Source organism: Furipterus horrens, unplaced genomic scaffold (genome assembly GCF_987537825.1).
Source record: "Furipterus horrens unplaced genomic scaffold, mFurHor1.1.pri manual_scaffold_1, whole genome shotgun sequence".
In the NCBI taxonomy this organism is placed as follows: domain Eukaryota; kingdom Metazoa; phylum Chordata; class Mammalia; order Chiroptera; family Furipteridae; genus Furipterus; species Furipterus horrens.
The window spans coordinates 122,458,231-122,483,974 of NW_028327171.1; the positions used below are offsets into that span (position 1 = coordinate 122,458,231).

Below are 25,744 nucleotides of genomic sequence, written 5' to 3' on the forward strand. Positions count from 1 at the left end.
TTTGTACTTAAACACATTTCCTAATTCAAATGTGTGGGTTTTTAGTTTTCTTTAATAGATAACACATTCATGTGGTTTTAAGATGAAAATATAAAAGGGAATACAGTGAAAAATCTCCTTCCCACTTCAACATACTCCTTCCCATGAAAGTATATGCAAATGCAAGCCAAAGAACTTACATGTAGGACCCATGGACATGAACTAAGCAGGGGGGCTTGCTAGAGGGAAGTGGGGGGTACTGGGTGGAGGGGGAAAATGGAAAAAATTGGAACAACTGTAACAGCATAATCATAATACACTTTAAAATGTATAAGCAAATGCAAATGTATATTTTGATTTTTTTGTCCTTTTACTCAAAAGGTACCTTACTAAAAATAATGCTCAGCCTTATGCTTTCTTTGCTCTAAGATATCTTGAAGATCTTATCATATTAGTAGAAAGCTTCTTCCTCCTTTTATCAGTTGTTTTACAGTTGAAGAACGTTTCATTGTTAGGGCATATTATAATTTATTTAACAAGTATCCCCATTGAAGGACATTTGGATTTCCCTAAGCATTTGTTATTTTAAACAATGCTAAAGTTAGTACATTTGTATGTATGTCATTTCACACACACATGCATACACACACAAACAGAAGAATGTGCTGTCTATATGATAAATTCTCCAAGTGGAATTGATGCACATGTTATTTTAATGTATATTTTAATCTAGCATCAGATGTTAAAACTAGTTTTGATATTTGGAACACTTTTAAAAAGAATATTTACTCTGGTTTTGTTTTCCTTGCTAAGTTAGGTTATCTGAATTTTGGTAAGAGTAATAGATTGTTCTAGATCATTGGTTTTCACTACTGGCCAAGGGGTTCCCACATTTATATGCTAAATGAACATCAACTACATAGAAAATAATGTCTCACATGTGTGTACTATATGTTTCAAATGTACGTAGATGGGATTGTACTTAATAAAATGACAATTCATTTAATACTGTTACTGAACTAAGAAGTTCAGCTAGTAACAGCTCTGCATCTAATCAGTGGTTCCATTGTCTTAGATGACCTTGGATTTTGCTGGCATGTCAGCTTCATTTAGTGCCCTATCAGTTTTTTCAAAGTAGCTTAGACTGGAAGTATAGGAGAATAGAACCAGAAGACTGTGCATATACTATGAGTGGCTATTTGAATATTTTATAATAAATCTTTTTCTTATAGATGTTCCTTTAATGACCAGCCTGCCACCACCATTCAGAAATTATAAATATGGTAAGAAATTTTTCTTATTCTTTTAAAATATATATTAATGTTAAGTCACATTAGTTTTATATTTATTTGAATTTAAATTTGGTTTTCAAAAACGAGTTTATTATCTGTAAATAAAAACCAGTGTGGAAGTTGATTTAGAAATACAATAATTCTAGTAGTATGTTGTTAAAGTAAATTGTAATTATGTAGTGAGGTGTAAGGAATAGCATGTTTGGCAAACAGTGTCTAAAATGAATTTCTTTGCCAGGTAATCAAAAAAAGGAGAAATGATTAAAGACTAAGAATTAAAAGAAGAGGTTTAAGATTTTAAATGCCAGTTACTTGAGCATGTTATATAGCAATTTTTATGTTGCAATTGTTGATTTTAAAATATAGTAATAAAGGTAGTAAGCTGGGTTTTACTATTCATTGTAAAGATGGTACAGTTAGTTATTAACCTTCAGCATAGTGATACACCAAACTTTGAGACTTCTCTTGAGAATTATGATATACCTTATAAATATTTCTGTTAATTGGTGTGAACATTTTAAAGTATAAATATTTTATTACCTTAGATCATTTTTTGGAGTAGCTTTTAATTCTCTTCCCATTTGGTAGAGCAACTTATGACCTAAAATTCTTTGAAATCACAATCTTCCCCATGTGTATGCATTTTAATATCCAGAGACTAATTGTGAGGTCATAAGGGGTAGTCAAGCAGAAGTTGAAGGCACTGAGTGGAAAGTACTTTGATTTATTGGACTTAAAGAATTTACATACTAAATATTGAATATGAGAAAGGAATAAAAGGTATGATTAAGTAAATGTGAAACTTCTCAATTCTGGCTTTCATGGCTTTCAAAGCATAGTGCCTTAAGCTTGACTCAATCCACAGGTGCCATTTCCTTAGAATAATTATATATGGCTTCCCTTTTTTGTATGATCTGTTAAGTATATTCAAACATGTTTTGTGGAAGTTCTTTTGAAAAAGTAAGTTTTAGGTAATGAAAGCATCAGAACATCTGACTGCTAATCATCATGGTAGATAATGTACCTTTTACATTATTTACCTTATTAGCATCCTTTTTTATGTTATTCCTGTACTATTCAGAGGAATTGGAAGAAAATGAATACATTTATCTGTGAAGAAATTAGAGAAGTACTATGGTATAGATAGACTTCAAGTGATTCTGAGTTTGGCTCTTCAACAATCTGCTGCTTTGTGTTCAACAAGAAAGGCTGAAGTGTTACAGTCTCACCTGTCATTGTCCTCCAGTACTGACTGCTACATGCCCAGTGGGAGTTGAACACTTTGGGTATTGGGGCTTGGAAAGGGCACAGAGGTGAATTTCAGTTGTTAGTTGCTCTCTCCATGCCCTTGGGCTAAGGGCTGACTCTCTTGGCCAGAGCACAGAGAGTCTGAGATTTCTCAGAGCCCTTCATTCATTTATAAATGTATTCCTCCCATTTAATTGGCATCTACATCTATTATTGATTTACCTTAACCAGATTGTGTGTTCCTACAGACAGGGTATGTTGTCTTATTTTTAAATCCTTATTACCTAGGCATGTTCATTGTGCAGTACAGGGCTGCTAATCCTACTTGTTTTATAAGGCTGTATGAGATTAAACAATGCACGTGCAAGCATGTGAAATACTCCACAAATATAAAATACTGGTTTTATTTTCATGAGGTTACTTTCCTCAAGGAATTTGCATTAAGGAAACAATACCACAGATATTGTTTCTGTTAATAATGAAGTTTTTTAAAGAAGTAAAAACAAGTGAAAGAGAGTAACAAAGAAAGGGACATTAATGCCATACCTTTTGCTAGTTTGTCATTTCTCCTTTCTTATCCTCTTCCCAAGTCTTATCAATTTCTGTTGAAGAGAAAAATCTGATGAAAATTTCTGTTAAAAGCACTTGCCTTCTGCTAAAAAAAATGTGGTCTTATTACTGTGGTTGCAGAGCTTATTAGAGCAAAAAATATTTCTAATTTAAAGACTCATTAGCAAAATATATAGAACATGATGAATATTTGGTAAGGTGAAACTCCAGTTTTGCAAGTTGATTGTAAAAGACTTTAAGCAAGATCCTTTTATTAAACAACAACAATAAACTACTGTTGGGTTCTCTAACTTGTCTCCAGTAATAAACTGGTATCTATCTATAGTGATACCCTGGCTGGTTTGGCTCAGTGGATTAAGCGTCGGCCTGCGAGCTAAGTGTCGCTGGTTCGATCTTCCAGTCAGGGCACATCAGAGAAGGAAAACTCTGACTCCAAAAAACCTCCGCTGCCTTGCGGCATACCTCTTCAGGGGCAAGGCTAAGGGAGTAAACCCCGACAGAAAATCCGGAGCTGGAGTCCCTAAGGCGGTTTGACGTTGTAGTCAACACTGGCAACTCCTGCGGCGCACCTGAAGCCAAGCTGTATTGACTCCGTCTTTCCCTTGGACCCTTCAGCTGCGAAGAGAGGGGGGGTCTGCTGCATGGGCAACAGCAGACCCTCCATATCACCCTGCCCAGGCTCTGTAGCTTCAGCTTCACTGGAGAGGACACTCCAGCGTCATCGCAAGATGTCGATTCAACACGGGAGGAGACAGATACCGTGTCACTCCCGAGTCGGACTGCACAGCCATTCTCGGCAGTGCAGATAGACTCTTAAGAAGCTACACCATCGTCTCTCGAGACGGACGGCTGCCAACAATCTATAGTGAGAAAAGGAGTGTAATAGCTAACTCAGGATAATAGATAATCCAAAAGCCACATTTGTTTATTTTCTTGTGTACATTTTAATCTAATTTTTAGCAGCTGTGGCATATTTACACTATTAATGTGTAAATTTTACTTAGATTAGATTTCTTTTTATTTCTTAACAGTACAGTACAGATTAGGCGGACCTTGCATTAAGAATTGCAACAGATAATTGAAATTTGACTATTTCAAATAATGGGTAATTCAGAGTGCTAGTTCTTAACTGGATATGTATGCCTATTCTTTTGTATTATTACAACATAGTTAAATCAAAGTCTTTTTTTTTTAATAGATCCTTTCATTTCATTTCACGATAGGAGTTCCTCGTTGAATCAAACAACATGATAGAAATGAATTTCAGTTTAAGCTTAAGAGTTTATTCAGGCATAGTAATACACACATGTAATCATAATACATTAATTAAATGGTTAAATAAAATTGAGTGAAAATTTTCTGAATTTAAACCTGTGGAATGCTATGTCTATCATATAATTAAGAACTGATTGTTGGCAGAGTTAGAATTTTACCCAATGGTGAGAAATTACTTATTGGAAAAGCACAATGTAGCCTGACTTTAAGATAAACAGATGGAAAGATTTTAAAATGCAGAGTGGGTGGAAGCTACAGTCACCTGCTCCTGGTGCCAAACTGGATTTACAGCTGAATTATAGAGCAATCAACTGAAGCCTAGCTGAACTGAAATGTTATAACCAAGGATTTACAGAAGAAGCCACATAGAGACTGTTAAGAAGGGCAGAGACTTGGAAAGGGTTGGCCTCTGCACCCATGTGTGGCAGCTGAGAAGCCAGAAGGATATGTTGGCTATAAAACTCCTTCACCACCCCTTGGAGTAAGGGGTCTCAATCCCACACAGGAATCCCCAAACCAAAGCAAGAGAGATAGGAAGAGGAGTCCACATAGTATCTGGTGGTGAAACTCAGTGGGGATCCAGTCTGCCTGGAAGAGAAGAGAGTCAACTAGAGACACAGGTGCCAGCTTCCCAGGGTCAAGCACTCCTGTGGTAACAGAACCAGCCTGGGGAGTGCACTGCTCGGTCGTCCAGCTACTGGTGACCTGACTCTGCTGTGATGGGGTTCTGCAGAGAGATCTGCTGTCTGCACTCAGCAGAAACCTTTGGGGTGCTCTTTTCTTGGGGAAGCTCTTGGCGAAGACTCAAAAAGCTTGAGATTGAACTGTGTAGCTTTGGAAAGGGGACCATTGTTTTCCACCTCGTGCACACAGCCGGTGCCCCCCAACCCCCACCTGTGGAATCACTAGGCCTTCCCTGCCACGCTGTGGCCCTGCCCTGCTGAGTTCAGTCATGTGAGGGGATCAGAGTGCCATGCAAAGCTTGTACTTTCAGAGCACCTGGGGAGGATTTTTTCTGGGAATCAGACAGGCAGTTGCTGGGTTTTGTGGCTACATCATTGGGGGGAACTCTTTATTTCCCCTGCAACCTCAGTTTGCACAATCTCAGGGAAGGAAAGGAGTGCCTGCCTCCTCCTACAGGCTTGCTGCCAGCATCCCCAATGGAAGATTGTTTGGATCGGCCCTCTCAAGTCTCGATGACCCTGCCCAGTTAAGCTCAGTTCTTTAGGGGGAAGAGTATGCTGCCGTGAGCTGGAATATTTGGACAGTGTGTCTCTTGGAGGCTATGGTCTGAGTGTGGGATAAAGTGCTTAGCCCCTTCCGGCAATCTTGATTGGCACCACCCACAATGGGAGACTCTTGATCTATCCTCCTGAGCCCCAGTGGCTCTGCCCTGTTCAGCTTGCTCCTGCAGAGGGGATGGCTGGCTGCTCCTAACCTCAACCTGCAGCATGCTCCTCCTGGGGGAGCTAGAGTTGGACTCTGGCAGAAAGTGAGTAGTTTGGCTCTGGAGTAGGAGCCACTTCCCCTCATTGAGTGCCTGACCATGCAACACCCAAGTAGAGGTTTCACTAGCCCTGTCCTCCCAACCCCATGTACCCCATTTTACTGAACACATGACCCATGGAAAGTCTTTCTTCAGAAGGCTCTGGAGGAAGACCAGACAACTTCTGGGGGAGGCAGTGTAGCTGGCAGGTAGAGGGGGACCTCAGAGAGCCTTGGACTTTTTATAGATCTATCCCCAGCTCTAAGCTGGTTAGTTACCTACAGTGGAGCTCCCGTAAGGCTGTCAGCTAACTTCTCAACAGAAACACTTCAAGCCAGAGGGGATGGACATGGAATATTCAGAGTGCTGAAAAGCAAGGACCTACAACCAAGACTACTTTACCCAGCAAGACTATCATTTAAATTTTTAAGAGAAATAAAGACCTTCCCAGACAAAGAAAGTTAAAGGAGTTTATTACCACCAAATTGGTATTACAACAAATGTTAAAAGGCCTTCTTGAAGAAGAAGAAAGAACAAAGAGAGGGGAACAAATAAGCACCTATCAGTGATAAATTTAAATGTAAATGGATTAGATACTCCAATCAAGAGACATAGGATTGCTGAGTGGATAAGAAAACATGACCCATATGTATACTGTCTACAAGAGACCACCTCAGAACAAAAGATATGCACAGACTGAAAGTGTGTGTCTTTTGAGATGGAACAAAAATTTCATGCAAATAGAAACGAAAAGAAAGCTGGAGTAGCAATACTTGTATCAGACAAAATAGACTTCAAAACAAAGACCATAACAGGTGATCAAGAAGGTCACTACATAATACTAAAGGGATATATCCAACAAAAGGATATAATGCTTGGAATTTCTGACCAAGGTGGAGGTGTAGACAGACACACTGCATCTCCCTCCACAACTAAGAAGGAATATAGCTGCCTCAAAACTAGAAACAACCAGAAGTTCCAGAAAATCAAACTACATGGAAGTCCAGCAAACAAAGATATAAAGAAGAAATACTCATCCACACAAGTAGGAGGGGCGGCACTGGGGCGGAGAGGACATGGTGTGGTGGCAGCAGCAGCGGGGGCAGTGGCAGGCTGGCAGCCACACATTTAAAAAAAGAGGGACACCCGGGGAGCATTCCCAGCTCTTCACCGGACCTCGCAGCCCACGGTCCCAGCACCAGGGAAAATCAAGCTTCATTACTTCTGACTGTGCAGACCAGTGGGGGTTGGGGTGGAGGCAGAAACTGCCGGTCTCAGCGGAGTGCTTGTTTAAAGGGCCTCTACGGTCCTAGAACCTCTGCAGACCCACCCACTCTGAGAACGACAGCCAGGGCAGCAGCTAGAGGGGCGCCAGTCTGGTGCAGAAGTGGGAGAGGTGCCTGGAAAAGGGGCGAGCGCAGGGCAGGCGGCATTGTTCCCTCTCGGACCCCTCCCCCACATACAGCGCCACAATGTGGTGAAACAGGTCACCCTGTACTGACGAATCCCTAAGGCTCCGCCCCTTACAACTAACAGGAGCAACAGTTCTACCTGGGACATGGAGGTAAACAAACACAGGAGCCTGTCAGAATGAGGAGACAGAGAAGTATTGCCCAAAAAGGGAAATGGATCAAGGTTCCAGTGGGAGAACTAAGTGACGAGTACATAGGCAACCTAACAGAGGAGATAGACAACCTAACAGATGCAGAATTTAAAACACTGGTGATAAAGATGCTCACAGCTTGACAAATATGCTAGAGTATGGCAAACGCAGAAGAGAAGAAGTGAAGGCTATGCTAAGTGAAAAAAGGAAAACCCACACAAAACCAATGGTGAAGGGAAGGAAACCAGGGTTCAAATCAATGATTTGGAACATCAGGAGGAAAAAAATTACTCAACCAATATAGAATGAGAAAGCAAGAATTGAAAAAAATGAAGGAAACTTCCCAAATTTTGCAAAGGAGATGGACATACAGGTCCAGGAAGAATAAAGAGTCCCGGGCGAGCTGGACCCAGAGGGGATCACACCAGGATACATCATGACTAAGAAGCCGAAGGTGAAAGATAAATACAGAATCCTGGGGGCAGTAAAAGAGTAGCAGAGAGTTGCCTACAGGGGGGTGCCTATAGGACTATCAGCTGATTTCTCAGAGGACACTTTGCAGGCAGGAAGGGACTGGCAAGCAATATTCAATGTGATGAAAAGCAAGCTACAACCAAGACTACTCTATCCAGCAAAGCTATCATTTGGAATAGAAGGGCAGATGAAGTGCTTCCCAGACAAGGTAAAGCTAAAGGAGTTCATCATCACCAAGCTATTATTATATGAAATGTCAAAGGGACTTACTTAAGAAAAAGAAGATCAAAACTATGAACACTAAAATGACAACAAATTCACAACTATCAATAACTGAATCTAAAAAATAAAAACAAAATCCAACTAAGCAAACCAGAATAGGAACAGAATAATAGGAATGGGGATCATTTGGAGGATTATCAGCTGGGAGTGGGGAGGGGGAGAAATGGGGAAATGATGCAGGGACTAAGAATCATAATCAGTTGGTACAAAATAGGAGGATGTTAAGAATAATATAGGAAAGGGTGAAGCCACAGAACTTATATGCATGATCTATGGACATGAACTAAGGGGGTGGTGAGATTGCTGGAGGGAAGGGGGGTACTTGACAGAGGGGAGCAAAGGGGGAAAAAATTGGAACTACTGTAACAACATAATCAATAAAATATACTTAAAAAGAAAGAAAGAGGATATAATTCTTGTAAACGTATATACACCCAACAAGTAGCACCTAAGTATATAAAGAAAATCTTGGTGGGCACTAAGGGAGAGATTGACAGAATTAGTCATAGTAGGGGATTTTAATACTCCACTGATATCAGTGGATAGATCATTCTGACAAAAAATCAACAAGGCACTGGATTGGATGGATTTCAATGATATTTACAGAACCTTTCATCCCAATGCAGCAAAATATACATTCCTCTCAAGTGCACATGGAACATTCTAAAAGATAGACCATGTTAGGGCACAAAATAAGTCTTAATGAATTCAAGAAGATTGAAATTATATCAGACATCTCCTCTGATCACAACGGTATGAAACTAGAAATTAACTACAATAAAAACTCTGAAAAACATTTAAACACATGGAGGCTAACTGACGTATTATTAAACAATGAATTGATTAACAATGAGAACAGGGAAGAAATCAAAAGTTACCCTGAAACAAATTAAAATGAACATATAACAACCCAGAATCTACGGGACAAGGCGAAAGCTGTCATGAGAGGGAAGTTTATAGCAATACAGACATACCTCAAGAAGACAGAAAGATCTCAAATAAATTAAATCTACACGTAAAAGAACCAAAAAGGAACAACTAACAAAGCCCAGAGTAAGTAGAAGGAAAAATAATAATAAAGATTAGGGTGGAAGTAAATGACACAGACTAAAAGGATAATTCAAGACAAATACCTAAGGCTCCGCCTCTTACAACGTAACAGGTGTGACAGCTCTACCTAAGACACAGAGACAAACATAGGAGCCTGTCAAGGTGAGGAGACAGAGAAGTATGGCCTTAAAGGGGGAACGAATCAAGGTTCCAGTGGGAGAACTAAGTGACGAGGAGATAGCCAACCTAACAGATGAGGAGATAGACAACCTACCAGATGAAGAATTCAAAACACTGGTGATAAAGATGCTCATAGGCTTGACAGATATTCTTGAGTACAGCAAACGCATAAGGGAAGAAGCGGAGGCTATACTAAGTGAAAAAAGGAAAATGCACACAAAACCAATGGTGAAGGGAAGGAAACCAGGGTTCAAATCAATGATTTGGAATATAAGGGGGAAAAAATAGTCAACCAGTATAGAATGAGGAAACAAGAATTCAAAAAAATGAGGAGAGGCTTAGGAACCTCTGGGACAACTTTAATTGTACTGACATCCAAATCATAAGGGTGCCAGAAGGAGAAGAGGAAGAGTAAGAAATTGACAGTTTATGTGAAAAAATAATGAAGAAAAATTCCGAAATTTGGTGAAGGAAATAGACATATAAGTCCAGGAAGCACAGAGAGTCCCAAACAAGCTAGACCCAAGGAGGACCACACCGAGACACATTATAATTGAAATGCCAAAAGTTCAGGATAAAGAGAATCTTAAAAGCAGCACAAGAAAAGCAGAGAGTTACCTACAAAAGGGTCTCTATAAGACTATCAGCTGATTTCTCAAAAGAAACCTTGCAGGCAAGAAGGGACCAGCAGGAAGTATTCAATGTGATGAAAAATAAGGACCTACAACCAAGATTACTCTATCCAGCAAAGCTATCAGAGAGACTCTGGGTCCCTCCGAGTGGATGAAGAAACTACTCAGGCACTCTCCATTTGAGGAAGGAAGGGACGGGTTTCTCTCTAGTGGAAAATTGCCTTCGTTTCTTTATTAGTCAGGGTTTTTATCCACTTTCCACATGCGGAAGTACATAAAATATGCAGTCCTTCCCCAAATGGTAGGGAGTGAAAGGGAAATGCAGATCAATACAAGGTTGAAACATCCAGGTATTTTACACAAGGTCAAAAGCATTTCCTCTTACTTAATCGTTCTGTTCTTCACATTTTACTGACAAGGATTTGAGGCTTTACAGAGAAAAACAGCAGGTTCCCTTTTCCTTAAAAGCCACTTTGTATTTCTATTCTATCTTTAAAATCCCCCAGAGGGTAGGATTCCGAGCAGACCTGGAAGAGAACCTGCCAGCTAAGGGCCCAGCGGGTGGTGGTTCCACACAGCGGTCAGAGTCTTTTAAACAAAGCCTGTCTGCTTCCTATATTTCTCCATGCCTGTCTGTCCCCCACAGCTATCATTTAGAATGGAAAGGTAGATGAAGTGCTTCCCAGACAAGGTAAAGCTAAAAGAGTTCATTATAATCAAGCAATTATTATATGAAATGTTATAGGGATTTATTTAAGATAAAGAAGATCAAAACTATGAACACTAAAATGACAACAAACTCACAACTATCAACAACTAAATCTAAAAAATAAAAACAAAACCCAGCTAAGCAAACCAGAATAGGAACAGAATCATAGGTATGGGGAACATTTGGAGGGTTATCAGCTAGGAAGGGGAATGGGGAGAAATGGGGAAATGGTGGAGGGATTAAGAGGCATAATCAGTTGGTACAAAATAGACAGGAGGTAGTTAAGAATAATATAGGAAATGGTGAAGCCAAAGAACTTCTATGCATTACCCATGGACATGAACTAAGGGAGGTGGGATTGCTGGGGGAAGGGAGGTACTGGGCAGAGGGGAGCAAAGAGGAAAACATTGGGACTGCTGTAACAACATAATCAATAAAATATACTTTAAAAAAGACAATTCAAACGATCAATGAAACCAAGAGTTGATTCTTGGGAAAGATAAATAAGACTGATGGACCTTTAAGCAGACTCATCAAAAAAAAAAAAAAAACATAGAGAACCCAAATAAATAAAATCAGAATTGAAAGAGGAAAACTGAACTTCTGGTCAAGATGGTGACATAGGTAAACACATCTCACCTTCTTGCATAACCACATCAAAATTACAATGCAAATATAGAACTGCTATCAGCCAGAATGGTCAGAAACTGAGTTGAATGGAAGTCTGACAACTATAGAATTAAAGAAACCACATCCATCTAGACTGGTAGGAGGTACAGGGACGTGGAATGGGCTGGTCCCACATCCACGTGTGATGGTTAAAATTTGGGAGGGATATTTGGAAGCGAGGAGTCCCAGCTGTGCATCAGGCCCCTCAACTCAGGGTTCCAGTGATGAGAAGATAAGCCCCCATAACTTCTGGCTGCAAAAACCAATGGGATTGAGTCAGTGGAAGAAACTTCTGGAGTCCCAAGCAGTTCCTCTTAAGAGAACAACACATGGACTTACTCAGACTCTCTCCCTTTGAGCTATGGCACCAGTGGCATACAAGGAGAAAGTGGAGTGTCTGGCATCAAGGCAAGAGATGGGGGACAGCTTTCTCTAAGACAGAAAGGTGCTCAGAGGCCATTATCCCTTTTCTGAATCCTCTCCCCACAGAACCACAAAGTTGGCAGGCTGGTGCCATATCTGAGACTCCATTAATCTGGCTAACACTGTTTGTCTAGCCCTGGAGATCACCAGAGACTCCCTCCCATCCAATGTATGGGCCCACCCAAGCAGCTTTTGCATATGAATGGCTGGTCTTGGTTCATGCTTCACAACCTCCTAAATCCTCTCAAACAAGCAACAGCCATCCTCAATGAGCCCCCAAACTCCTGTATCTCTTGCTAAGTGGCCCCAGCCCCAGAAAGCAGCAACTAACCTAGATTCACAGCTTGGCTTGACCTGGGAATCTCCAAGCCCAGCACAAGTAATAGCCATCTCATATTGCTTTATAGCTCAGGCAGGGTGTCTCCAGGCAAAATACAGGAGTGGGCTGACCTTGGCCTGCACCACCAGGGAAACCCCAAAGCCTGCACACCAATGAACAGCTACAGACCACATCAGAGCACCACCACCCCGCCCCTACACAACTGATCTTCCATGGAAGGCAGAGATTGGTGGTCGGTCGCCACAGCCAGTCCTTACAGATGAGTGGCCTCAGTAAATCCTTCCTCTTGACCTGCCAAAAGCAATCAAGGCTCAACTACAAGAGGAGGGTGTACTCAGCCCATGCAAAAGGTGCACCTTTAGTATCCAGCTTGGGTGATAGGGGAAGCTGTGCCCCTGGACCCTATAGGACACCTACAATACCAAGACACAGAGTCATAGTATCTCTACCTAATACATAGAAACAGACACAAGGAGACTGCCAAAATGAGGAGACAAAGAAACATGGCCCAAATGAAAGAACAGATCAAAACTCCAGAGAAGGAACTAAACAAAATGGAGATAAGCAGTCTATCAGTTGCAGAATTCAAAACACTGGTTATAAGGATGCTCAAGGAACTTAGTGAGGATCTCAATAGCATGAAAAAGATCCAGTCAGAAATGAAAAATACATTAACTGAAATAAAGAACAATTTATAGGGAAACAACAAGAGAGTGGATGAAGCTGAGAATCAAACCAAGGACTTGGAACATAAGAAAGCAAAAAACAACCAATCAGAACAAGAAGAAAAAAGAATCCAAAAATAAAATATAAAAAGAGGATAGTATAAGCAGTCTCTGGGACAACATCAAGTGATTCAACATTCACATCATAGTGCTGCCAGAAGCAGAAGAGAAAGAGCATGAAATTGGAAATCTTTGTGAAAAAATAATGAAACAAAACTTCCCTAACTTGGTGAAGGAAATAGACATGCAAGTCCAGGAAGCACAGAGAGTTCTGAACAAGATGGATGCAAAGAGGCCCACTCCAAGACACATCATAATTAAAATGCCAAAGGTTAAAGATAAAGAGAGAATTTTAAAAGAAGCAAGAGGAAAGAAGTTAGTTACATACAGGGGAGCTCCCATGACTGTCATCTGATTTCTCAAAAGAAACTTTGCAAGCTAGAAAGGGTTGACAAGAAATATTCTAAGTCATGAAAAGCAGGGGCCTACAGCAAAGATTGCTCTACCCAACAAAGCTATAATTTAGAATCAAAGCACTAATAAAGAGCTTCCCAGACAAGAAAAAACTAAAGGAGTTCTTCATCATTAAACCACTATTATATGAAATGTTAAAGGGACTTATTTTAAAAAGATCAAAACTCTGAACAATAAAATGGCAATAAATTCATATCATTCATCAATTGAATCTAAAAGACAAACTAAGCAAACAAGAACAGAGACAGAGTTATCGATATGGAGACGGTTTTCATGGTTGCCAGATAGGAGGGGATAGTGAAGGAATGGGTGAAGAGCTGAGGGGATTAAGAAGTACAAATAGGTAGTACGGAATAGCCATGGGGATGTAAAGCACAAAGAGGAAATGGAGTAGCCAAAGAACTTACATGCATGACCCATGGACAGGAACAAAGGTGTGGGTATTGTCTGAGGGAGTAGGGAGTGCTGGGTGGAGGAGGAAAAGGGGGGAGGGGAAATTGGGATAACTGTAATAGCATAATCCATAAAATAATTTAAAAAAAGAAATAGAACTAAAAACCGACACTACATATATACAAAGGATTGTAAGAAAATACTATAAACAGCTATATGCCAACAAATTGGACAACCTGGGTGAAATGGATAAATTCCTAGAAACACACAATCTTCCAAAACTGAATCAGAAAGAATCAGAAAATCTGAATAGACCAATTACAACTAATGAAATTGAAACAGTAATTGAAAAACTCCCAGCAAAGAAAAGTCCTTAACTGAATGGTTTCACAGGTGAATTTTTCAAACATTTAAGGAAGGACTAACACCTATGCTTCTCAAACAATTCCAAAAAATTCAAGAGGAAGGAAGACTCCAAGCTCATTTTACAAAACCAGCTTTATCCTAATTTCAAAATCAGGCAAAGACACTACAAAGAAAGTAAATTATATGCCAATATCCCTGGTGAACATAGATGCTAAAATCTTCAACAAAATATTAGCAAACTGGATCCAGCACCACATTAAAAAGATCATACACTATGCTCAAGAGGGCTTTGTTCTAGAGATGCAATGTTAGTACAATATTAGCAAATCAATGAATGTGATGTATGACATAAACAAAATGAAGGATAACAACCACATGATCATATCGATCAATACATAAAAAACATTTGATAAAATCCAGCACTCATTTATGATAAAAACTCAGCAAAGTGGGAATAGAGAGATCATACCTCAACATAATAAAGACCATATATGAAAAACCCGCAGCCAGCATCATACTTGATGGGCAGAAACTAAAAAAATTTTCCTAAGAACAGGAACAAGACAGGGATGTCTGCTTTTACCATACTTATTTAACTTATTTCATTGCTGTTCTAGCAACAGCAATGAAACAAGAATAAAAGACATTCAAATTAGAGGAAGTAAAACTCATTATTTGCAGATGACATGATACTGTATATGGAAAACCCTAAAGTTTCAGGATACAAAATTAATATTCAGAAATCAGTGCCATTTCTTAGACCAATAATGAACTATCAGAAAGAGAAATTAAGAAAACAATGCCATTTATTATTGCAACAAAAAACAAATAAGGTACCTAGGAATAAATTTAACAAAGGAGTTAAAAGATCTATACTAGGAAAATTATAAGACACTGAAGAAAAAAATTGAGTAAGATACAAATAAGTGTAAGCATATACCATGTTTAGGGATAGGAAAAATTAACATTATTAACATAGCCGTACTATCGAAAGCAAGCTACAGAGTCAACACAACTCTTGTTAAAATACCAATGGCATATCCCACATCTAGAAGTATTCCAAAAATGTATATGTGAGGCAGGCCGCCTCTAATGCCTCAACTCGGTGGAAACTCCCCATCCAGCAGAGGTTTCAAGATCACGGATGAAAAGCAATGAAGTAACCTGGACACTTTTTTAAGAAATTTTTTTTTAAGTAATTTATTTATTTTTATTTGTTTGTTTGTTTATTTATTTATTTATTTTTAGAGAGAGGGGAAAGGAGAAAGAGAGGGAGAGAAACATCACTGTGTGGTTGCCTCTCACTCACGCCCCCAGCTGGGGACCTGACGTGCAACCTAGTCATGTGCCCTGACTGGGAATCGAACCAGCGACACTTGGCTCGCAGGCCGACACTCAATCCACTGAGCCACAGCATCCAGGGCTGGACACTGTCTTTTGTCTGGGAGGAGGAGAGGAGGCAAATCTCTCTCAAGAAGGGAAGAGCCCTGAATGTTCCCAGTCCCTTTTATTGAGAAGGGGATTCGGGAAATACAAGGTCAAGATTCATAAATCATCCATTAGCTTCAGATGCTTGAGTTAGAGTTGACAATTACTGATTACAGATATCAATGTAAAGAACACAGTGACCATTCTGGGTCAGGGTCTGTTAAACATCCTGGTGCCATACTGACACCAGGTGCAGGGCTTCATACATTTTTCGCCACACACTGTTTATAGTTAGCTAAGAAATAAGAAAAACAGAATAAGCTTCAAAGCATAATATGCATTCTTTAAATCTAATTCCCATGGGAACCCTCTGAGTGGCCTTCGAGTCATGCCTGCCTGTGGCCTTTCCAGTTTTCCGGTCGAGTCTTACAGGCCTCTTAGGGGCCAGGCTAATGGCTGGGCTACAGTTCCCCAAACCACACAAAGCGGTCCATTACATATATGGAGCCACAAAAAAACCCTGATTAGCCTCAGCAATCTTGAGAAAGAAAAACAAAGTTGGAGGTATCACATTACCTGATAGCAAACTATACTACAAGTCCTTAGTAATCAAAACACTCTGATACTGGCATAAGAACAGACACAGAGATCAATGGAACAGAATAGAAAGCCCAGAAGTAAACCCATGCATTTATGGACAATTAATGTTTGACAAAGGAGGCAAGAACATACAGTGGGGGTAAATGATGTTGGGAAAATTGGACAGATACATACAAAAAATAAACCTACAACACCAACTTACACCATATACAAGAATAAACTCAAAATGGACAAAAGACTTAAAATATAAGTTACAAAACAATAAAAACCCTAGAAGAAAATATAGGCTGTAAAATTTCAGACATGTTTCATAGCAATAGTTTTGCAGATATATCTCCTCTGACAAGGGAGACAAAGGAAAAAATAAACAAATAGGACTACATCAAACTAAGCAGTTTTTGCATACCATAAGACATCATCAACAAAATGAAAAGGGAACCCACTCTATGGGAGAACATGTTTGCCAATGATACATCTGATAAGGGGTTAATTTGCAAAATATATAAAGAACTTATGCTACTCAACACCAAGAAGACAAACAATTCAATTAAAAAATGGGCAAAGGACCTGAACAGACATTTCTCCAAGGAGGACATATACGTGGCTGATAGACATAGGTAAAGATGCTCAATGTCACCTATCTCAGAGATACAAATTAAAACCACAATGAGATATCACCTCACACCTGTCAGAATGGCTATCATCAATAAATCAACAAACAAAAAGTGCTGGCAAAATGTAGAGAAAAGAGAACCCTTGCACACTGTTGGTGGAAATACAGACTGGTGCAGCCACTGTGGAAAACAGTGTGGAGTTTTCCTCAAAAAATTAAAATGGAACTGCCTTTTGACCCAGTGATCCCACTTCTGGGAATATATCTGAAGAGATCTGAAACAGGTTTCTAAAGAATATGTGTGTCCCTGTGTTAATAATAGCATTATTTACAATAGCCAAGATCTGGAAAGAGCCCAAGTGCCCATCAGTAGACGAGTGAACAAAAAAGCAGTGGTACATTTACACACAGAGATATACCATAGACACAGATAGCAGTGTGGTGATGTCCAGAAGAAAAGGGGATGGAAGGAAGTAGGTGGAGGTAGGCAAAAGTTGGGAAAATGGGGATGAAAAGAGACTTCTTTTAGGGCAAGGGACACATGAGGCAGTATGCAGATATTTTGTTGAGTTGTACATTGAAACCTGTAAGATTTTGTGAACCAATGTTGCCCCAATAAATACAATTTTTAGAGAAGATAAAAAGATTAAGGAGTGAAGGAGGGACTGAATAAATCAAGTTAAACAGTGTAAGACTGAAATAGTAGAAAGCTAGGGGCCTGATATTGGTGTTCTTTGTCCATTAGCAGCCTTTTTTCAGATTACCAGTGATTTTTGATAGTGTTTGAATTCTTGGCATGGTAACAACTTGTCAGAGTGATCATTTGACCCACCGTCACTGTATCTATTCTGAGAGATTAATAGATTTTGGAACTGTTTTTGTTAATGTCTGTTTAAGATAATATTTTTATATTATTTGTTATTTTTAGCATTTGGTGACTTCAAAAACCAAAATAGAGTAATGTAGTTCACTTGTCTTCTATTCTAAGGGAAATGTGCCGAGTTGACTTCAGGTTATGGCATGCACAGTTGTGTGTGTCAAAGAACAAGGTTTTAAGATATCTTTATACAATGATTTTTAATTTTAATAGTATACAAGTTAATTTTTCTTTTACTGTATACTATATTTTTAAAAGAACCTGGTCCTAAGGTAAGGACTTAACTGTCTCAATTTCATAGCCACCTTCCTCTCATCTCACTTTAATAATTTGAAATGAAGTTTTAGAATAATCATTGTAAAAAGACAACTTGTTTTTTCTTTCAGATAAATTAAAGATTATTCATCAAGCACATAAATCAAAGGTATGTTTCATATGTCCAGTGTCTGGTACAGAAAAAATAATATTGCTTGACTTAGTGAATAAATGAATGAATACATTTACTTCTAAAATATTTTCAGTTTTTGTTTCATAAATATCATTTCTATAGCTTTACTTATCCATTAAAAAATAAATTCTAAATCATATCCCTGTTCATAGTAGATCCTTTAAAAAGTGTTAATTTAAAAAAAAAAGATACATGTTATATATCAAATATTTAACATAAAATAAGCTTAAAACTTTGTAAATTCAGGTGACATATTAAGGAAGCCACTTATCTGTCAAGCCAGTCTCTTTCATTTTCTTAATTCTATCTGGAAAGAAAGAAACCAAAAGCAAATAAAAATAATCTGCTTTTTCTGACCTGACTCTGTTTGTGTAAGAGAAGGCCCAGGACTGTGGCTCTGGGGAGCAAACTTAGTTCCTAACATTGCCTTACCTGCCCCAGAGAGAACTGTTTAGTTATGTGTATATGTTTACATTTCTGCTTCATTACTTTTTCAGAGTAATATTTTTATGAAGTCATAACAAAGGTTTGCTTCTTAGACTGATTAAAGTGATCCTTTTTCTTGAAATCAATGACTCTTATATTAAGACTCCTAATTATAGCAGCAATCTTACTTTTATACAAACTACTCAAGGATGAGGAAGCAGATCTTATTCTTCATAGCACCAACACCTAGCACAGTATCTCATTCATAGGAATGTTTCCATAACAATTTTTGAATAAAGTATTTATTTATGAAATTACTTAACATCATTCCTTTCTCTGATCATAGATGCCCTCCATAAACTCAATCAGCTTTCAAATAAATGTATACCATAGTTTGTAAAGAAAATAACATGAGAGTATGTATGTATGTTGACTATGAATTAGTAACTTAATTTTTTTTTCCTATAGTTTAAAACAACACATTTATTCTCCTATACATAGTTCTGGAGGCAAAATGTCTGAAATCAGTTTCACTGAGCTAAAATCAAGGTACTGACAGGGCTGGTCCTTTCCAATAACTTTATGTTTTTATATATGCACCAAGGATTACATACAGAAATTTAAAAGTGTCCATTGTCAGATGCTTTAAAATTTAGTGCACGTGTGTGTCTGGAGCTGTTGTTTGGAATCTGCCCTTTGTATGGTTGCTAGAACTTCTCTCCACTGTATCCGGACACAGAGTCCATTTATTTTCTCTTTTCCAGGCCAGGAATGTTTGCAACCTTGTCTCTAAAATGTGGAGAATAGGAAGCTTGGTTTTATTGTAGAGGGGTATATATATGTGTGTGTGTGTATATTTTATTCGGCAGCCGTCCGTCTCGAGAGACGATGGTGTAGCTTCTCAAGAGTCTATCTGCACCGCCGAGAATGGCTGTGCAGTCCAACTCGGGAGTGACATGGTATCTGTCTCCTCCCGTGTTGAATCGACATCTTGCGATGACACTGAAGCTACAGAGCCTGGGCAGGGTAATATGGAGGGTCTGCTGTTGCCCATACAGCAGACCCCCCCTCTCTTCGCAGCTGAAGGGTCCAAGGGAAAGACGGAGTCGATACAGCTTGGGTTCAGGTGCGCCGCAGGAGTTGCCGGTGTTGACTACAACGTCAAACCGCCTTAGGGACTCCGGCTCCGGATTTTCTGTCGGGGTTTACTCCCTTAGCCTTTCCCCTGAAGAGGTATGCCGCAAGGCAGCGGAGGTTTTTTGGAGTCAGAGTTTTCCTTCTCTGATGTACCCTGACTGGAAGATCGAACCAGCGACACTTAGCTCGCAGGCCGACGCTCAATCCACTGAGCTATATGTGTAAAATAAAGTTAAAATTAAACAGTATACCCTTTGAAAAAGTTGTAGACCATAAAATACTCCAGGACATCTAGGTTCAAGCAGGATATTTTATAACCATGATCTTTCTAAAATGTGTCCTGCAAGTAATCTAGAATTTTGAAAAATAAAAGATGTTAACTGTATCATAACACACTTACCAACATAAGGTAACAAAACCCAGCTAAGTATCACTTAATAAAGAAAGAAAGAAAGGCAAAGGGAGGGGAGGGGAGAGAAGGGAAGGGAAGAAATGGTTGTAGAGTGTGTCATGCCATTCTCCATTTTTACTTTGTTGAGCTTGTTCATTTTCTCATGTTTCTTAAAAGGGCTAATGAATAAATTATTCCTTTATCCTAATGAAGACCTAGTTTGATATACTCAAATAATATTATGACATTTTTTTAAAAACCAGGAAATTTTCTTCCTATAACTGGAAATATATTAGAATTGTTTCTTATATTTAAACACATTTTATCCTGGCAGGTTAGAGTTGTACAATTAGGGCTTATTTTTCCAGTTGTCCAATGTATTTCCTTAAAGAGGGATTCCCAAAACAAATTAAGTTACTTAGATTATTTCTGGGAATCTGAACTTATAAACTTTTATCCAAATTATAACAATTTAGTTAGGTATACACCTGGGGATAATTCTTCAAGTTTCCTCATCAAGTTTCATAAGGAAAGGGGTCAATGTATTTCTACAGAAACCGTTATAAAACTTTAGAATAACTTCTCTCACATTTCCTTATTTGTGCCTCACCAGCTCCCATCACCCATTGTTTATCCCCCACCTGCAGGGCCTGCAAGCATCTCTGAATCCTGCCTGTCAGTTTTCCAACCCTGCTGTAATTTTAGTCTCCTTCATCAGCCAAAGGAAGGGACTTCAAATAACTCCTATACCCCAATGAACTTGTTCACAAGGGTAATTTTCCCCATTCCCCCCCACTTTCTTAATGACAATTACCAGGTATCTCCAGAAATTTCTTGCCATTGCCACCATAAAAAAGCTGTCTGGATACTGTCCAACCAGAACCTCCTATTTGGACTATATGCTCAATGTTTGTTGAGTGAATATATCAATGCAGTGCAAATAATTATCATATTACTTATGGTTATCAAGAAAATGTATTTGTGTGTGTATTATGGATTGTAACCAGTAGGCTATTTGTAAAGTCAGAATAATTCCTATTAAAAAGATTTAAAGTACAAACTCTAATTTCTAGCTCATATTTTGTGAGTTTGAAAACCAGAGTGCTCCCTGGGTGGTGTGGCTCAGTGGATTGAGCACCGGCCTGCAAAATGAAAGGTCACTTGTTCGATTCCCAGTCAGGGAACATGCCTGGGTTGCAGGCCAGGTCCCCAGTTGGGGGCTTGTGAGAAGCAACCCATCCATGTTTCTCTCCCTCTCTTTCTCCCCTGCTTCCCCTCTCTCTGAAAGTAAAGCAAATAAATAAAATTGTTAAAAAGAAAAGAAAAAAAGAACAAACCACCCCCCAAAAATCACCTTATCTTTCACAGTGTGTCTGTGAGAACAGACGCCATCTCATTGCCTCCATACTTGCTTCACACAGGGCCTAGTATCACAGTGTTCTGCATCTAGTAAGTGCTCAATAAACATTTATGACATAAAAGAAAAATAAACTTAAAAAAAAAAAAGAAAAAGAAAACTGGAGAGCTATACTTGTTAAAAGTTCATGAAAGGAAGAAGTCAGACCCTGAAATAAACTTTGTATGAAATGCACAAGATTTTTAAGAAGAAAACTTTGAAATGCTAGTGAGGGTATTCAGTTGTCCAGACTCATTGAACTGAACTCCGGTAGATATGTTCACTTTATTTATGTGAAATTCTACCTGAGTTTAATTAAAAAAAAAAAAAAAGTACAACATGTGAAGAGGAATCCAAAATAAGACTTAAGTAGAAATGCTTAGGATATTTTGAAGGGGAAGATGCAGCATGATGATATTAGGTCTTTCTTTAATAATTTACAAATTTACTGCCACCCAACAAAATCCTAACAACAGATTCACATATATATATTTTTTCATATATATATGCATATATATGAAATTGATTATAAAACTAATATGCAAAACATGAATAATGAAGAATAGTCAGGAAAATGAGAGAAATGAGAGTGGCTACAGTGTAAATTAGACATATTATAAAACTATAGTAATTAAAACAGCATGGTGCTGTCACGTGAACTGTTAGTTCAATAGCATAGAATTAAAAGTCCAAAAATGGACCCAAATATATATGGGAATTTAGTGTAGAGGTTATGGCATTTCAAATCTGTGGAGATTTAATCAGTTTTATTGCGACAAATGTGTAGATATCTAGAAAACAGTTAAGTTTAATATATGTCCCTTTTTTTATACCAAAATAAATACCCATTGGATTAATGATTTAAATTGAAAATGAAACCCCTACATGGGGATAGAGATGAAACAGATTGAACATGAGTGGATAATTTGTTCAAGCCAGGTGATAGGTACATGGAGGGTTCAGTGTACTATTCTCTACATTGTATGTTTGAAATTCTTCATAATCAAAAGTTTAAAGAATTAAATTAATGAAAATATTTGAAGAAAATATGAAATTTTAAAAGTAATCTTTAGGGAAGGTCTTTCTAAATATAATAGAAAACCCAAAAACCATAAAAGTAATTTTATTTCATTAATGAAAAACAGCACTTCTACTTAAAAATGCTATTAGAAAAATCAAAGAACAAATGAAAACGGGGGGAAATTTTTCTGACTTATAGAAAAAATCTAATTTTTTTAGTATATGATGATATTCTACAATTCTGTTTTAAAAATTATCCTAAAGCCCTGGCTACTGAGGCTCTGTGGATTGAGCGTCGGCCTGCGAACCAAGTGTCACTGGTTTGATTCCCAGTCAGGGCACATGACTAGGTTGCACGTCAGGTCCCCAGTTGGGGGTGCAAGTGAGAGGCAACCACATAGTGATGTTTCTCTCCCTCTCTTTCTCCTTTCTCCTCTCTCTAAAAATAAATAAACAAAACTAATAAATAAATTTAAAAAATTATCCTACAAGTTAATTAAAAAGCAGAAAATATTCAAACTTTACCCATAATAAAATAACTACAAATTAAGACTACACTTAATCTGTATCAATTAAATTGGCAAAGATCAGAAGGTTTTGATAATACAGCATGTCAGCAAGGGTGTGGTAGTGTCAGCGTAAATTGGTACCACTTCTCTGGAAAGTAACTTGACAAATTAAAATTTGTCAGAATAAAAGTTGCAGGTACTCTCTGATGCAGCAATTCGACTTCCAGGAATTTACCTGATGGATAAAACTTGTACATATGCAAATTGATACATCTACAGGGATTTTTTTTTTTTTTCAATTACAGTTGTCTCCTTTTCCCCTAATTTCTCTCCCCCACCCAACCCACCCCCTCTCCTGCAATCATATTACAGGGATTTTTGTTGCAGGTTTGTTTATGATAACAAGAGACTGGAAACAACCTGAATGCCATCAATAGGGACTGTGTGTGTGTGTGTGTGTGTGTTCCTTCAATGGAATGTGCTGCAGTTCTGATTGTGAGAACACAGCATGTAATATGCTAGTATTTGTGTGAAAAGGTTTACATGCACATCTCTGCCTGCATGTACATGTACAGACACAATCCCTGTTGCACACAAAGGAATTAGTACCTATTCTGTGGAGAAGAACTCTAGAGCTGGTGGATGGGGTTGAGAGGAGACTTACTTTCACTCTCTGTCCATATGTACTTAGAGTATTCTGTATTATGAGTATGTATTACATATTCTAAAATGATTTTTGGGGGGGTTAAACCACTTCTTATTTTATTTTATTTTTATTTTTTAATTATATTTTATTGATTATGTTGTTACAATAGTCCCAATTTTTACTTCCCTTTGCTCCCCTCTGCCCAGTACCCTACTTCCCTCTAGCAATCCCACCCCCGTAGTTCATGTCCATGGGTCATGCGTATAAGTTCTTTGGCTTCACCCTTTCCTATATTATTCCCAACTCCTCCCTGACTGTTTTGTACCAACCAATTAGGCCTCTTAATCCCTGCACCATTTCCCCATTTCTCTCCCTCCCCCTCCCAGCTGATAACCCTCGAAATGTTCCCGATACCTATGATTTTATTCCTATTCTGGTTTGCTTAGTTGGATTTTGTTTTTCTTTTTTATATTCATTCAGTTGTTGATAGTTGTGAGTTTGTTGTCATTTAATGTTCATAATTTTGATCTTTTTCTTAAGTAAGTCCCTTTGACATTTCATATAATAATAGCTTGGTGATGATGAACTCCTTTAGCTTTATATGGTCTGGGAAGCACTTCATCTGCCCTTCCATTCTAAATGATAGCTTTGCTGAATAGAGTAATCTTGGTTGTAAGTTCTTGCTTTTCATCACCTTGAGTACTTCTTGCCAGTCCCTTCTTGTCTGCAAAGTTCCTATTGAGAAATCAGCTGACAGTCTTACAGACACCCCTTTGTAGGAAACTCTCTGCTTTTCTCTTCCTGCTTTTAAAATTTTCTCTTTATCTTTAACCTTTGGCATTTTAATTATGATGTGTCTTGGTGTGCTCCTCTTTGGGTCTAGCTTGTTTGGGACTCTCTGTGCTTCTGGACTTGTATGTCTATGTCCTTCGCCAAATTTGGAGAATTTTCCTTCATTATTTTCTCACATCAGTTTTCAATTTCTTGCTCTTCCTCTTCTCCTCTGGCACCCCTATAGTTTGGATGTTGGCACATTTAAAGTTGTCCCAGAAGTTCCTAAGACTTTCCTCATTTTGTACTGGTTGACTGTTTTTTTTTCTTCCTTATGTTCCAAATCATTGATTTGAACCCTGGTTTCCTTCCCTTCACCGTTGGTTTTGTGTGGATTTTTGTTCGTTTCATTTAGCATAGCCTTCACTTCTACCCTTATGCGTTTGCCATACTCAAGCATATCTGTCAAGCCTGTGAACATCTTTATCACCAGTGTTTTGAACTCTGTTAGGTTGGCTATCTCCTTGTTTATTAGGTTGGCTATCTCCTCGTCATGCAGTTCTCTCACTGGAACCTTGATCCGTTCCCTCTTTTGGGCCATACTTCTCTGTCCTCTCATCTTGACAGGCTCCTGTGTCTTAAGCGCTGTTGCTTCTGTTACATTGTAGGGGGCAGAGCCTTAGGTATTCGTCAGTACACGGAGACCTGTTTCACCACGTTGTGGAGCTGTATGTGGGGGAGGGGTCTGAGAGGGAGCAATGTCGCTTGCTCAGAACCTGCCCCTTTTCCAGGCACTTCTCCCATTTTGTATGGGACTGGAACCTCTCTAGCTGTTGCCCTGGTTGTTGTTCCCAGAGTGGGTGGGTCTGTGGGTGTTCTAGGACCATGAGGGCCCTTTAAGCAAGCGGACTCTGCTTAGAGACTGGTAGTTTCTTCCTCCTCCCCAATCTCCACTGGTTTGCACAATCAAAAGCAATGAGGCTTTATTGTCCCTGGTGCTGGGACCATGAGCTGTGCTGTCTGGTCTGGTGCTGGGAGTGCTCCCTAGGTGTCCCTCCCGACTTTAAAATGTGCTACTGCGCTTTTTGCTGACCTGCCTCTGCCACCACTGCCACCACCACCACACCACATCCTCTGCCTCGGCTCCGCCCCTTCTACCTGTCTGGATGAATATTTTTTCTTTATGTCTTTGTTTGTTAGACTTCCATGCAGCTTGATTTTTCTGGAACTTCTGGTTTTCTCTAGTTTGAGGTAGTTGTATTTCTTCTTAGTTGTGGAGGGAGATGCAACGTGTCTGTCTAGGTCTTCGTCC

The 25,744-nt window shown here is 38.9% G+C and overlaps 1 protein-coding gene across 7 annotated transcripts in view; it reads left to right on the top strand.

Annotated features, from left to right (window-relative positions):
* Positions 1-25,744, top strand: part of CUNH2orf76 (chromosome unknown C2orf76 homolog) — a 106,710-nt gene that overhangs the window by 72,281 nt on the left and 8,685 nt on the right. For all 7 annotated transcript variants that reach the window (XM_090279350.1, XM_090279343.1, XM_090279347.1 and 4 more), the window contains 2 exons: positions 1,212-1,262; positions 18,075-18,112. In XM_090279350.1, coding sequence (XP_090135476.1) covers positions 1,212-1,262; positions 18,075-18,112 — 89 coding nt within the window. The remainder of the gene's footprint in view (positions 1-1,211; positions 1,263-18,074; positions 18,113-25,744) is intronic.